The sequence below is a fragment of the Vombatus ursinus genome, unplaced genomic scaffold, assembly GCF_900497805.2.
Source record: "Vombatus ursinus unplaced genomic scaffold, bare-nosed wombat genome assembly UNPS02004691.1, whole genome shotgun sequence".
Taxonomy (NCBI): domain Eukaryota; kingdom Metazoa; phylum Chordata; class Mammalia; order Diprotodontia; family Vombatidae; genus Vombatus; species Vombatus ursinus.
This window is the reverse complement of record NW_020944469.1, coordinates 1,656,120-1,672,548: the sequence shown is the minus strand read 5'-3', so window position 1 is coordinate 1,672,548 and position 16,429 is coordinate 1,656,120. Positions and strand designations below refer to the sequence as shown.

Here is a 16,429-nt window from a genome sequence, read left to right as displayed (position 1 = left end):
CCTCATGTACATAACACATCAGATCTGAAGGGGACCTTAGAGACTGTCTAACCTAAAGCCATTTCAAAATGGAGGAAATGGGCTAAGAGGATGTGAGAGAGCAAGTGCCTTGCCCAACATCGCAGCTAGCTGGCCTGGGGGCAGAGCCGAGACTCTCAGCATACTGCCTCTAGTCTATTCTCATTGCCTCAAAACTAAGTAACCCAAGGTTGTACTGCCTGTAATTATCAAAAAGTATTTTCACTGTGGATGGAATCTGGGTAAATAAATGCCTGGTTAATGTTAGCTTTGCCCTCATAATGCACGCACTCCTTTCCCTAAAGGATGGTTCCAGGCCACTTCTGGGGACACAGATCCAGGCCTGGGTAAGCTTAAGGTCCAGGCTGTCATTTGAGATTGCTCCAGCAGCACCACCTTGGTTCTGAATCATTCCTAATCCCAGGGCCAATTTTGGCACTAGCTCAATTTCCTCCAGTTAGGGTCAAGTTATATAGGCTCCCCAAGGCTATTCCACGTCCCTTCTAAAAGAGCCCTCAATGGTGGCATCCTTGCTTCCTGCACCTTGAATGTCCTCTTCCTTCCCCTTTGCATCCATTCAATTTCTGCATGTGTTTTCTGAAGCCCAATAGAATGTTACTTCCCCTAGGAAGTCTGCCCTGTCTTCTCCTTTACCCCAGTGTCGATAAAAATTTCCCTTAGACCTTGAGTGGCGTTTTGTTCTGCAATGATAGATTATAGTGATACATGTTAATTTATTTTCCCCTTACTAGGCTGTAAGATAAAAGTAGGAACCATATTTTATCTAAATTTTATATCTCTTCCAACACCAGTGAGCTGTATACAGTAGGTACCTAATAAATGCTGGATGCATAATAGAATGAACTGATTTTCAGGGGATTCTCTGGCCTGGGGATAACCCAGGGCAGGCCAGGCCAGAACTATTGAGATTGCTGCTTACTAGAGAGGAATCCTGTCCTACTTTAGACCTAAACCCCTGGAGTGCTGCTAAAACTCCACTAGGGATGGGTGACAAGGTTGAACGTATTTGCCCAATAATGCATCAGAGTCCACTGGGTTCTCTATCAGACTGAGTGATTCCACAGTCTTCTTTGGCTACCCACTCCAAGATTCACAAGAGCATAGGCAAACCCCAAGCAAACAAATGATATTTGTTTTTATTACAAATGGGCTTGGTAAAATTAGCTATTTGAATTATTTTCATAGCAGCATGATTCTCAGTGATCATAATGTGCTCATTGCGCTAAAACTTCTGGAAAAACCAAACCCTAAACTAGCTCCCTATCAAACTACCTTGTACCTACTTTGTAGTTATTCCACATAGATTTGCAAATGTGACATGTCTCCTGCAGTAAAACATAAGCTCTTGGAGAGAAGGAATTGTTTCATTCCTTGTCTTTGTATCCTCATCGCTTAGCACAGTGCCTGCCTGGCACATAGTAGGCACTTACGACACAAGGGAGAGAACACTGGGCCTGAAGTCAGGAAAACCTGAGTTCCCACTTACTAGCTGTGTGATCCTGGGCAAGTCATTTGACCTCTGCCTCAGTGTAGTGCCTAGCACACAGTAGGTGCTTAATAAATACTCATTCAATCTATCTGATTGATTGAAAACATTCAATAGTTTGTGGGCTTTTCTATCCTTTCCCAAGCCCCTGAAAGGCCCTACCTGTGATGAGAGATTCATCTACCATCGAATGACCTTCAATGACCCGACCGTCCACTGGGAATTTGCCCCCTGGAACTACTCGAACGATGTCACCTCGCTGCACAAGCTCCACATCCACTTGTTCTTCACTGGAAAGGAATCAACATGCAAAGTCCTCATGACAACCTCCTCCTCCCATACACTAGACAGGCTGTGTTACACACAGATACACAGTTTATAATGACATGGTCAGAGATGGAGCTGCAAAAGGCAATTTCATGGACTCTCTCTGCTGAAACTTCAAATCTGTTGAAGGAGTTTTATAACACTATGGAAACAAAGCCAAAAATGAGAATTCCAGAGGAAGAATTATCAAATACCTCAAGAGGATGTTGTCTGCATCTAGAGTTACAATAGTTGCCTCTGTAGCCTGTAGTGAAATTAGCTTTGCAAGAGCCTCTGATGTTTTCCCCTTAAAAAAAAAAAAAGGAAAACATTCAGTAGTAACAACACTAAAGGAATAAAAGTAAGATAGCCTTCAGATCTGGGATGGCAAGATAGCTGTAGCAGAAAGTTAGTTTGGGACATATAATTGGACCAAATTAGAAAATTTTTCATAACAATTTGGATGGGCACCCAGAATATATTTTTGTCCTATTATTTTTTTTTCTGCTTAAAAGAAGGATTTACTGCAGCTATACAGAACAAATTTCTTGCCTTTGTTAAATCCTTCCATGAGTGTTTAAAATAAGCTTTGTTAAAAATCCTCATCTGTGTCAGCTTTTCAACAGCCATATCAATGTTCCCCAGCCTAGTTCACTGAACCCCCTAACGGCCCTCCTCATTTGCTTCCTTTTACCTTTGCTATGTGCTCCAGCCAGCGCCCCAGCGCAATGAACACAAACAGCATAGGTGGGGTGTCAAAGAAAGTAATGGGATTCACTTTTGCTCTCTCAGCCATCGCAACCAGGAGGATCACCAAAGAGTAGGCAAATGCAATGGTGGTTGCCAGCACAATGAGCACGTCCATATTAGCTGTCTTATGTTTCAGGGCTTTGTACGCCTGGATGTAGAAGTGCCAGCCTCCAAAAAACTGCAATAGCAAAGAACCACAGAGATTTTTCCTAGTGAGTCACAAACAACCATATGAAGGAGCTATAAGTCAGGTAGCTTTGGGTTTATTCCTTGGCAAACTCTGTTTTGGTACAACTTAAAGCTAAGAATGTTTTTTTTTTTAATTTTTAAAATCAAGTTTTGTTATAGTTAAAAATACTCAAACCATTCTTAACTCACTGGCTGTCCAAAAAGAAGGCAAAAGAAGGGTGATGACAGTGGGATTTGGCTTTCAAGTCAGAAGCTAAAGAAGAGACTTCGAGCAGGAACGCTGATGATACATCCCACGAGGCCCTTCAAATGGTCACACACAAGGATAAGCTTTCTGCTTCTCCAATGGAAAGCAAGAACTGTTTTGTGTTTTTCAGTAGCCACTGTACCTGACACATAGTAGGTGCTCAATAAATGTTTGGTGAATGTACACTTGCTTAAAGCCTTTAGGGAAGAATCCAGCTCCTCTTACTTGACCCATGGGCCCAGACTGCTATCCTGCAGACATGTTAGAATGTAAACCCGACAAAGTGGAGGGTCCTGAGATTTTTCTGTTATGTCTGGACAATCAGGGATCAGGGAAAGACTCGCATTCCCTTGTCAAATATACTCTGTATACAAAACTTACTTCCCCTTTTTCTAGGGGAATTTCACAGGATATACAATGTAGTAGCTGTTTTCTTTTTTCCCCTTATGGTAGACTTAAGCAGACTTAAGCAACTGGGAAACGTGTCCTTAAAAATTCCAATGAAGTGAGGGACCCAGACTGTAAAAAGAAAAGCAACCCCCCTCAGGTACAGTTGCCCTTTTTAGTTGAAATTTCAAGATTACTTTGTCTAATGGTCTAATGGTAGCGCCTCAGGAAACAATGACCTCCAAAATCTATTGCTTAAGTGATTAGACAGAAGCACGGTGGAGAAATAACACACATAACATATAAAGTGTACTGACAGATTTAAATACTATAGCTAGTAATTCCTCATGCCTTGTTTCCTACCTTGATAACAAAGACCATCCTGCTTAATTAGCTTTTAAAAGAATTATCCAATTTAGATTTAACTTCAATATAATTATTTTTGTCCTTTATAAAAATTGGATTTATGGTTAATTTCCTGCTTACATTTGAAAATAAGCTTCTGTTTCAGAAGTTTTGATTGTTTCCACAGTATGCAAAAATATCCAACACATTTCACTTGCCTGAACAGGTATACACAATAAAAAGGACAGCAAATTCATGACAGACAGCCCCGGCAGGATCTGATGCTCCAGAAACATTGATGAGTGATAGCTTGCCATTTCTTCCTCACTCATGTTGCGATTCTGGTGAATACTAGCAAGGTGGTGGTCCATAACCATCATATAAATCATCAGCCCCATCACAGGAATACAGAAAAACAAACTCACAAGGAAAGCTCGTTTCCACCTTGAAATTAAAAAAAAAAATAGGAAAATCTTTTTTGTAGGTAGCCAACAATTATAGATCACATATAATATATAGAGATAATAACCTATGACCACTCCACTCAGGAAAATATTGGCATCTGACTGCCAACATTTAACAAGAAGTCCAAAATTGTAATGAACAAGACACTTGGAATTACTCACTGCTGGATTTCTCGTTTATGGTCAAGGTGGCTTGCTGATCGATCCTTCTTGACTAAAGACGCCTCAAAACCTAAGTTCTAAGGAAAGACAAAAGAAAGTTATTTTAAAATATGCTACTCGGGAGATTTTTAGCCAGGCTTTCATGTAAAATGTATTCATCTTTCTCAAAGGGATGAGCATTTCTCTTATTAGGAAATAAATGATGTCTAATAACCATTTAGCAAAATTAGGACATTGTATTTCTTCGTCACTTTGGCACACTGTCATATACTTATGGCTTTTAAGACCTACTGAGGACAGCAGTCCAAAAAACTGGTCAAAAGAAGAGTAGAGACAGCCATAATCTAATGTGCTGATGCTGCTCTCTGTTGACCAATTCCCTGACATGCACATGTTACACACAGATATAGACATGTATCCTCAATACAAACAAGGAATACTGAGTCATTTAAAACTTGGGTTTGGGAGTACACTAACCTATAGGATGATTGTTTCTTGGGCACCAGTCACTATTCCTAATGTCTCAGGAAAAGATCATTTACAAAAATCATTCTGTCACAATGAAAAAGGAAGAGGAAAAAAGGAACCAAACAACTAAGTCTCATCAGATGATAGCCATGATGATAGACAGAAAAAAAGTACATTCAATTGTTGGGGATAAATTCTGGTTACATTTCTTTAGAATAAGGAGGTGGAGGTAGGGGGCTGGGTTCCTATCCTGACCCTGACCCTGACACTAGCTGTGTGATCACATCTTTGAGGTGAATATTCCTTACCTGTAAAATGGGAATAATGACACCTGTGACAATCAGCTCATTAGATTGTCATGAATTTCAGGTACTATGCAAATCTTTAAGTGCTATACAGGTGGCAATTATCACTAGTGCTATTTTTTACTGCCAAAGAACTTTGCCATCCATTATCTCTCCTGATCCAGCATCTGGATTAGATACTATTTATATGAATTGTAAACTTGGTGAAAAAAATAATAATAATGAAGGAAAGCACACATTTGCCATCCTAAGAATTGTACAATAAATAACAGAAAGCCTTTCACATTGAAGCCCAGAGAATCTCATTAAGTGGAGGAGAAGAGAAGCCCCCTCTGTGGAGTAGCATGCACCAGTATTAGAGGTGCTTTTCTTTCTTCTTGTGTGCAGGGGGTAGCAAGGAGGAAGGGGAAACTTGTCCCCCTCCAACCCCACGCCCCTGTAACCATGTTCTGCAAATGGTGAAGTTAAATTCCATGAGATAAAAAGTTGTAAGTCCAGATCAAGTCCTAGTGTGACAAGCATCAACGAAGTGTCTCTATGGTTGATCTAGAGCACAGCCACCAACCTGTGGCCCAAGGACAGGAAGTGGGCAGGAAAAGGGGGGTAGGGAGGGTTAGAGGAAGGAACAGAGATTTACAAGAGCTCTTTCTCAATTACTCAATAGAGGAGGGCAGAATTGTCAGAGAAAAGCAAACATACCTCCTACAGACTACATGTTTCACTCGAATGTGTTTTCCCATTTTTTACATATGGATGCTATCATAATTAATGAAACACAAGTTCACTTTAAATTGTCACCAAACTCACAGCAGCTTTTTGTTAGATCTATTTTTGTTACCAACAGATGGTAACATTCCTCTGTAGAGATCTGCCAAATTTTTTTTTATGTTAAAAAGGGGTTCTCATACTTAAAAAGGCTGAGAATCAATGATGCAGAGTTTGTTATACTGAATACTATTTGAAACAGATAAGTCACAAAATGTTTCAAATGATTAATGAAAACAGTCGTTGTTAGAGGGGCTGTGGGTACATGGGCTTACTTATCTACTTCTTTAGGAGCTGTGAAGTAATTGGTCCAATCCTTTAGTAAAAAAAAAATTTTATTTAAGAAAAGTCACTTAACTGTTCATACCCTTTACTCCACTAATCCCAATACAAGGTATATATACAAAGGTCAAAAACAAAAAGAAAGGTGCCACCTATACCAACATATTCCATAGCAGCATTTTGTCGTGGCAACAAAAAACTGGAAACAATGTAGATGCCAATCAATGGCAGTTAGGTGGTGCAATGGATTGTATGCTGTATCTGGAGTCAAGAAGACCTGAGTTCAAATCCAGCCTCAGATATTTACTGTGTGACCTTGGGCAAGTCATTGAAATACTGTTTGCCTCAGTTTCCTCAACTGGAAAATGGGGATAACGATAGCACCTATCTTCCAGAGTTGTTGTGAGGATAAACTAAGACAAAATGTATAAAGCACTTTGCAAACCTTAAAGAGCTATATGAATGATGGCTATCAACTGAGGAACAGATGAACAAATTGTGGCATGAATGTAATCATGCTATATAATTGTAAAAGGCCATAAAAAACAACAAATATGAGGAAATCAGAAAAATCTGACTAGCTCCTTTTTTGAATCAAAACAGAATGAAGTACAAAAAACTAGTAGAGCAAAATCTTGTAGCCATGACTACAATGATGTTAATGAAAACAACAGTAAAAAGCAGCTGAACTTCGATTAATTGCAATGACCAATCCTGATCCTAAAGAAAAAGATGATGAAACAAACCTCCCTCCTCTCAGTAGAGAGGTGGAGGATTATGGGAGCATAATGTCACATGCACTGTCAGACTGGCCCATTGATCTAGTGGTTCTGCTTCACTGTTTTTCTTTATTACAAGGGAGAGTTAAGTGATTTGGTTGAGAAATTACTATGGTGTAAAAGCTAAAAACATCTTTAAACCCCAAAAAGGAAAGAAAGAAATGAGCTATTATTAGTTGGGACTTGGCAATATTTTTGTTGTCGGAAGAGGCTCATGTGAATGGTTTTGTTTAAATGAGCTTTTCTGTGTATTACGAATATCCTCATGTAGAGATGAACAAAGCAAATTGCTGAAGAATGGAGGAGAAATCAACTATATGGATAGGCATTTGGTCTTTCAGTTCATTTTTCCAATGCATAAATAATAGTCATACGCTTTCACAAAAAAAAACTAAAACAAAAACCCCAGGCAAGTGATGGCCATGAAAATTGCCTCGTGCCAAATTTTCTTTTGCTACCACTTTTTTTTTAAGTTGTCCACATCCATTTCAAGGCTAACCATGATTACAAAGATATCTGCATTTTATACCTGATAAATGGCTTATGTCTTCCCGTCCTGCTCTTTTTTGATAAGGAGGACCAGCAGGAGGCGGTGAGGTTGGAGAGAGTGGGGGAAACCGACTGGCTCAAAAGCCCTGACTGAATCTGAAGACAAATCTTATGGAGAAAAATATGAAGAGTCACAGAAAGTACCCCAGACTGCTGTCTCTGTTGCTGAGCCAGAAAAGAATGATTCTAGGGGATTTTCAGGGAACTGGTTAATTCAGCTATAATTATTCCAGGTTACAATTCAATACTAGAAAGAATAAGTAAGAAATCTTGAGCTGAGCAAATCACACAGTCTGTTTGAAAACTCTGGTCAATAATGAAGTAATGGAGAAAAGTAAAATCTCGGTACTTACTTGTATGGTATTGATAATATCTCTAGGACCGATAATCTCTGGATCATATTTGATGTGCGCTTTGTTGGTGGCCAGCGCTACTGAGCAGTAGAAGATCCCTCTGGTTTTCATAAGGGTAGATTCTATTTTATGCACACAGGAGGCACATGTCATTCCTTTTACCTGTTAAATACAAACATTCGTCTCTTTCTTAAGTAACTTTTTGCTGTATATTGCATTATGGCTAATTAAAGTCACAGCTGTACATAAAACAACATTTTATACAACCAGCAGGTGGCAATCTATTTTCATATATATGTATGTGTGCATGTCTCTGATTGTGCATGTGTGTAATTCTCTAACCTAGGCTCCCTCTAGTATTGCTGAGAGATGGTTACTGAAACATGTACTGAGCAGTAACAGTGGAGCAGACTAGATTTTAGGGTTTTTATTTAAAGTGAAATCATCTGGACTGGTCACCTTGCTTTAATATACCTTCCATAAAATCGTTTGCGATATGTTGTGAAAATAAGGAACTGCATTTTTCCCTCTTAAATGAAGAAATGAAAAAAGAATGCATATTCATCCAAAAAAAAGAGCAATGTACAGTGGAGATCATCAACATATGAGAATCTCTCCTCTCTTTTAAAGACAGAGATTCCACAAACTATCCTGGTTATCTACCCATTCTTATCTCTAAGAACTGTGCCATGACATTCTTCCCCACGTCTAATTCGTGTTATAGTTTAAACTAATTTCTTCTTATTTTGATTTCTCCTGAAAATGGCAATAGATCCAGCTACCATCCTTTGTAGGATAGCCCTTCGCCTGTATCACTTACAGTCTGTCATTAAATCTTCATGCTTTTTGCAGATTGAGTTATCCCAATTCTTTTAGCCTTTCCTCCAAAGTTTGATTTTCTAACCTTTTGACTATCTTTGTGGTTCTACTCTGCATTATCCCCAAGTACTCCATGGAAGGCTTTTAAGAAGGTCTTACTTACAATAAGTTCCAGAACCCCATCCCCTTCGTCAGCATTTTCCATGACCACAGCTCCAAATCCAAGTTCCCTGATGAATTCTGCTATCATTGGGGGCTGCACAATGGCGGCGTTGTATCTTACTTCTGCCTTGCCCGCCATCAGGGCCACGAGCACAGAATATATCCCTGAGAACATTAATAAAAGAAACAATGCAGACAACATAACACCTATAGAAAAGGAGGGGTTTTGTAATTATCTTTTAATTAAAACTAAGGCCAATGGTAAAAATGCCTAAAATTAAACTAGAGAAATTAACCTTTAGGCACAGAACAAAGAGTGACTGGAGGGACTGGTGTTAATGAGTTTAGTGGCCTGTAAAAAGGAACCTACATATCTTGGGAAACCAAAGGTAGGGGGAAGAAATCAGCACTTGATAAAAAGTTTTTTCTTCAAGAAAAATGGATGACTCATTGAGGCAGTGCTCCATCAGACATGGTCTCAAAATGACTGCTTTGCATGTGTTGCTTTGTTCTCTCCAACATGACTAAGCCTCACAAAGTCAGAGCCCAGGTCTTATCTAAACTTTGTTATCTCACCCAGTGCTAGTACAGAGCTTGGTCTATATACAGTAAGTGCTTAGTCATGTGTGCTCAATTGAATTTGTTGAATTTAAGTGCTAAAGGTGAATAGCAAATTAGCCAAGAAAGGAGCAATGTACACTTTGCAATATTATCAAATAAAATTATTTTTCTTCTACTATACTATAGTTTGCCAGTATGTTAATCTTTTTTTTTCTCAATTATGTGCAAAAAATTTTTTAACATTCATTTTTTAAAATTTTGAGTTCCAAATTCTCTCTCTCCTTCCCTTCCCCATCTTGAGAAGGCAAGCAATTTGATATAGGTTATACATGTGCAAAACATATTTCCATATTGGCCATGATACAAAAGAAAACACAGACCAAAAAAAAAAAAAACCAAAAAAAATAAAGTTCAAAAAGTATGCTACAGTCGGCCTTCAGACTCCATCAATTCTTTCTCTGGAGGTAGACAGCATTTTTCATCATGAGTCCTTTGGGACTGTCTTGGATCAGTGTATTGCTAAGAATAGCTAAGACATTCACAGCTGATCATCTGTGTACTGTGTACAATGTTCTCCTGGTTCTGCTCACTTCACTCTGCATCAGTTCATATAAGTCTTAGTATGTTAGATTATCTAAAAGGTATCCCATACTTCAAATTCCTGGATACACAGATTGGTAATGGAAGACTTCATTAGCAAAACAACTACCATATATTTAGATACGAACCTTCTATGAATGTCTCATCTCTCTAATCAATAAACAAACATTTATTAAATACTTACTATGTGTCAGAACTGGGGATACAGAGACAAAAACTGAACAAGAGTTCCTGCCCCTAACAAGCTTATCATCTACTGGAGGGAACAACAGGTTCACAAATGAGTAAAAATAGGCCTTTGTTGTTCATTTGTTGTCTTTGTACCCCCAATGCTGACATCATTTGTCGATGGCAATCAATAAAATGAAATGTTATTGCATCATAAAAAATTATGAAAGGGACAGTTTTGGAGAAATCTGGGCAGACTTGTATGAACTGATCCAGAGTGAAGTGAGCAGAACCAAGAAAACAATTTGTACAACGACAACAACACTGTAAAGGAAAACAATTTGAAAGACTTTAAGAACTCTGATCAGTGAGTGACAATCTTGATTCTAGATGATGAAATATGCTATATACCTCCAGACAGAGAGGTGAGGGACTCGAGATGTAGAATGACACCTATATTTTTGGACATGCCCAATGTGGGAATTTGTTTTGCTTGACTATGTATACTTGTAGACCAGTTTGGCTGGAGTGCAGAGTTTGGGAGGATACTTAATGTATAATTAGCCTGGAAAGATAGGCTAGAGCCAGATTATGAAGAGTTTTAAGTGCCAAATAGAAGAGTTTAAATTTTATCCTAAAATCAATAGGGAACCACTGATGTTTCTGGAGCAAGGGACTGACATGGTCAGGCCCAAGCATAAGTGATAGCAATTTGGCAACTTGTGGAAGATGGATCTTAGAGAGGAGAGACTGGAGAGAGAGATCCAATTAATCCATTGTAATAATCCAGGTGAGAGGTGGTGAGGGCCTGGAATAGGGTGCTTGTGGTTTGAGTAGTGAGAAGGGGATGGGTGTGAGAGATTTTAAGGAAGTGGAAATAACAAGACTTTGACAACTGATTAGATATAGGCAGGGAGTAAAAGTGAAAAGTCAAGAATCACCCCTAGGATCATAAATTTTGCAAATGGAAGAAGGGTGACATCCGTGACAAAAACAGGGAAGTTAGGAGGTGAGAGTTAAAGATTTACAGTGAAAGATGAATTTTGTTTTGGAAATATTGAGTGTGATATCATTGGATCTTAGATTTAGAGCTAGAAATGGCCTTCAAGGTCATCTAGGCCAACCCCTTACAGAAGAGGAAATGAGGCCCAGAGGGGTGAAGTAATTTGCTCAATCTGGTTTCCCAGCCCACAGTACTAAGAAGTGAAAGTAAAGAGCAAAAGACAAAACTATAAAAGGCAGATAGGAATTCCCAAAGACCAGCAGACTGGGACCTTTCAGGGATGGGGTGGAGAACCTCATACTCCTCCATAACCAGAGGGTATCATTGTTTCAAAGTTCAATTCAACTACAGACATCAAAGAGGGAAAGAAAGGTCCAATATATACAAGTATTCATAGCAGCACTTTTTTTTGCCATAGCAAAGAAATGAAAACAAAATGGGTACCAACTAATTTGGAAATGACTAAACAAATTGTAACATAACAATGTAATAAACTAGATACTTAATTGGACATCCATGTGGAGATGTCAAGCAGACAGCTGGATGTGTAATCCTAGAGTTCAAGAGAAAGATATGAGAGAGTTTTATATATAGATCTGGGATCCATTTGCAGAGATAATAGTTGAATAGGTAGGAGCTGATGAGATCAGTAGGGGGGAGAGAGCAGAAGGAGGGGGAAGAGAGAGAGAGAGAGAGAGAGAGAGAGAGAGAGAGAGAGAGAGGGAGAGAGAGGGGGGGACCCGAGGGGGGGGGGGGGGGGGGGGAGGGAGATCTCGAAGAAAGAGGAAAGAAAAGAAGAGAGCCCAGGACATACAATGAAGAGAAAATAAGTCAAGAAGGATAAAGACTGAAAAAAATGCACTGAACTTAGCAATAAAGAGATCTTTTGGTGACCTTGGGAAAAGTAGTTTCCTGTGAGACAGAAGCCTAATTACAAGGTATGGCAAAGGAAGCGAGAGGTAAAAAAGTGTAAGTAGTGAGTGTAGAAAGCTTCTTCTAGGAGTTCGCCTATGAAAAGGAAGAGAGATATTGGATGATAGCTTAAAGGAATGCTAGGGTCAAGTGAAGGTTTTTGGTGGGTAGAGGAGATCGTGAGTATGTTTGAAGGAAATAGACAAGGAGGCAGTGGGTAAGGAGACTTTGAAAAGTAGGGAAAGATAAGGATGATTGATGGGGTAAACTGCCAGAGATTATGGGAGGGACTAGGATCAAGAGTTGGCCCTGGCAAAGGTAAGTGCTACTCCATTCTGGAGCAAAGGAGGAGAGGATAAAGGACAATGCTAAAGTGACTTGAAGTGTAAAGTTGGGGAGAAGAGGGAGAGCACAATGGATGGCCTCAATTTTTTGAATAAAGTATGAGGCAAGGTCCTATGTTGAAGAGTGGGGAGATAGTGGTTGTACGTACATTAAGAAGGCTTGGAATAGCTTCTATGGAGAGTTAGGTTTAGGGGAATGGTGCAAAAAAATCATCATTTACATGAAGTCAACAAGGATTTATATTAAGTACCTACTATGTGCTTGTCACTTCAAAATGAAAAAATTAGATTTACAGACGATCCAGTTAAAACTGGTCTTAATAGGTCAACAGAGTGGAAGAGATAACTCAAAATTAGAACCGAAAACTTTCAGACTAGTATTTGATAAACCCAATATAACAAAATATTTGGGAATATTGGTCAATATAAATATTGGGAAAATTGGATAGCAGTATGGTAAAAAAAAAAAAAAAGAGGGGGCCTTAGAGTTCACTTTTTATACCATGTATGACAATAAATTCCAAATGAATCAATAATTTAATTTTTAATAGAGAAAATTGAATAGGATACACAAAGTCATAACTAAGAATTCCATTATCTTGGGGTGTGGGGGGTAGGGTGAGGAGCAGAGTATGATATAATGATGGCTTCTGTGTGTGGTTGAGATACAGAGGTCTTGAGAATTGGGCAGGCTGGGATATTTGGAATAATGTCAAAGTCGGGGTACTGAACCTAGTTGGGAGAAAGAAGAGTAACATGGAGGTCTGTAGTAAGAAGGCCCAGGACAGGATGAAATGAACTTTAAAGGAGAGGTGGTTATTGAGTGATGGTGGCAGATGGAGGGTCTGAAAGTAGCAGTAGGAAGCAAAGGGTATGTCAACTCTTCCTCTGTTACAGTGTGTCAGGGGATAAGAAAGGAGGAGCAACCAGCCTTAAAGAGGGTGCCAAGAAATGTGGCGTTTTCAGGAGAAAGCTAGGTGCTAGTGAGTACCAGAAGATGAGAGGAAATTGAGAGGAAGAAATCTAGAACAAAGAGTTGATCAATAGAGGGTTCCAGAGTGTACAGTGGAAAGGGAGGTTTGAGAACAGGGACCAGGGAAGGCTAGAGATGGTTTACAATTTAGGGTACAGGTGATAGCTGCCATTTCCTTCTGCCTTTGCTACTGATACTCTCTCTCTATCCCTAGGCTCACTGGTACCAATGATTTTTTCAGGCTTCCAGACCAAGCACCGAATTGCCAACAGTCCACACATTGTGAGTATGTGGGACTTAGGTGAGGGGTGTGATGTGGCCACAGACTCCGGGGGTGGCAGCCCAGTGAGAGATCTAGTCTATCAACCTGAGGGGACAGAATTATGCTCCACCTCCTGAAGCACCCTTCCTCAGATGTTAATGCCTGGGTTAAAAGCCAGTGTTAGTTCTGGCTCTGATAATATTACTACTATGGTTACAAATAGGAGGAAAATTCTTATTCAACCAATAAAAGAAAATATCAGAGGCAAAATATGTGGATATGATTACATAAAAATAAAGAATTTCTTCATGACAAAAAGCAATACATACAGAATAAAAGAGAAAGAAATGACTGGGGGAAAGTTCTTACCATAAATATTTCTGATAAAAATCAGGCCTCAAAATTTGATGTGGAATTGACCAAATTAATACAATAAAATCCATTCTCAAAGGATATAAACAGATATTTCTTTCTTTCTTTTTTTTTTTAAGGCAATTGGGGTTAAGTGACTTGCCCAGGGTCACACAGCTAGTACATGTCAAGTGTTTGATCTGAGGTAGGATTTGAACTCTGGTGCTCCTGACTTCAGGGCCAGTGCTCTATTCACTGTACCACCTAGCTGCCCTGAACAGATATTTCTTAAAGGAAGCACAAATGATCAATAACCACCTGAAAAGTTGTTCAAACTCTCTAATAATTAGAGAAATGTAAAATAAAGGTCTAAGATTCCCATCTTACACCCACTACTTTGCTAGAGAGAGTGTCAAAAATGAACAAATTTGATGGCAAGGCACATTACCGCACTGTTGTGGGAGCTGTGTATTGGGTCAGGCTTTTACAGATTTGGCTTTATCCAGGAAGCTACAGAACTGTTCCTACCATTGGGGAAGACATATCAGGTGTTTCAGATGAAGAAAGCAACATCAAATAAGAGACACACTGACTGCAACTATGTAAAACAAAACAAAAACCAAAAAGCCCACCGACAGAATCTGTAAGAGTACACAGAATCAGCCAAAGAGGGAAGACAGGCACACACGTGCAAAGAAGTCATTGAAGTGACACTTAGAAAAAGGAAGCCAACAACACCACACACTTGTGGTTTCAGGCTGGTTTTGTTTTTTGTTTTTTTTTTTAAATGTCTGTTTTGGTTTTGTCCCAATCTATGATTTCACTGGTACAGGGAATTCCTGCTGTGGAACATTCTTCTACCAAATCCAACCAGCCACTCATCTGTAACTCTCAGTTTCAGAGTGTTGGGGGTGGGGGAGAGGTGAGGAGGAGGAAAGGCTGAGAAGTCAAGTGACTTGCCCATGGTCTTGTTGGTGTATTTGAATTCAAATTAGAAAAGAAGATCCTGTCCATCCCAGGTTAGCTTAAATGTCCAGCTAAAATGGTTTTTAATGAGGCTACCATTCTACCTAGGTACTCACTTCAAGACAAGTTTATTAATTGGAGAGCTATATATTTCCTTATTTAATACAGTGAACCCTTACTAATTCAGAATATTCTGGAGAAAGGTCAGTCTGTGAAAAGTCTGAATCATGAGTCCAGATCTGTGATTTCATCGGTAAATGGAATTCTGGGTGTGGAAACTCCCTCCACCAATGCAGACTGGTAATTCAATTATAATTTCTAATCTTACTGAGGAGTTGCCTGGAGCCACTGAAAAGTTAAATAACTTGCTCAGGGTCACGGAGCTAGTAAGCCATTGAAAGCAGGATGTGAACCCACATCTTTCTGACTCCATAGCCAGGCCTCCACCCATTAATACCATTTTGCTTCTCCAAAATCGTAGGTTATTTAAAAATAGTACAGTATATATTTTCTCTGTATCTGGCTGGTATAAAACCTGGGTGTGACTGACTGATAAAAGCCAACTAATTGACTTCTATCTGTCATGCTCCTAGTCTCCCAAAGTAAGAGACAAGAAGAGACTAAGGTGGAATTTGAAGTTGGTTCCAACTGGAATTTGAAGGCTGTGAATTTACTGCTAGAACTTCCTACCCACTGACATAACTCATACTGTGGACCTTAGCCCTGGGGACTTAGGGTGGGCACTGGGGCAGCTCCAGAACCTTTGAACACTTCTTCAATCTCCTCTTAAACCATCCAACATTCACAGTAAATATATTTTTAACATGGTAATGTTGTGTAACTATCTTTTTTATGAGTTAATTTATTTATTTTTAGTTTTCAACATTCACTTCCACAAGATTTTGAGTTCCAAATTTTCTCTCCATCTCTCCCCTCCCCCATCCCAAGACAACATGCATTCTGAATACCCCTTCCCCCAACCTGCCCTCCCTTCTACCATCCCCCCCTCTTATCCCCTTTCCTCCCTATTTTCCTGAAGGGTAAGATAGATTTCCATACTCAATTGAGTGTGTATGTTATTCCCTCCTTAAGCCAAATCCAATGAGAGTAAGATTCACTCATTCCCTCTCACCTTCCCCCACTTCCCCTCCACCATAAAAGCTTTTTCTTGTCTGTTTTATGTGAGATAATTTACCCCATTCTATCTCTCCCTTTCTCCTTCTCCCAGTATAATCCTCTCTTACCCCTTAATTTTATTCTCCAGATATCACCCCTTCATCTTCAACTCACCCTGTGCCCTCTGTTTATATATACTACCCTAATACTGAGAAAGGTCTCATGAGTTAGAAATATCATCTTTCCATGTAGGGATGTAAACAATTCACCTTTAATAAGTCCCTTAAGATTTCTCTTTCCTGTTTACCTCTTCATG

General features: G+C 39.4%; 1 protein-coding gene across 3 annotated transcripts in view; it reads right to left on the bottom strand.

The window, feature by feature from the left end:
* ATP7A (ATPase copper transporting alpha) overlaps window positions 1-16,429 on the bottom strand; it is a 118,722-nt gene that overhangs the window by 21,843 nt on the left and 80,450 nt on the right. For all 3 annotated transcript variants that reach the window (XM_027839579.1, XM_027839593.1, XM_027839587.1), the window contains exons 6-12: window positions 8,859-9,022; window positions 7,877-8,038; window positions 4,376-4,452; window positions 3,968-4,193; window positions 2,526-2,759; window positions 2,047-2,138; window positions 1,688-1,815 (exon numbers count right to left, since the gene is read on the bottom strand). In XM_027839579.1, coding sequence (XP_027695380.1) covers window positions 1,688-1,815; window positions 2,047-2,138; window positions 2,526-2,759; window positions 3,968-4,193; window positions 4,376-4,452; window positions 7,877-8,038; window positions 8,859-9,022 — 1,083 coding nt within the window. The remainder of the gene's footprint in view (window positions 1-1,687; window positions 1,816-2,046; window positions 2,139-2,525; window positions 2,760-3,967; window positions 4,194-4,375; window positions 4,453-7,876; window positions 8,039-8,858; window positions 9,023-16,429) is intronic.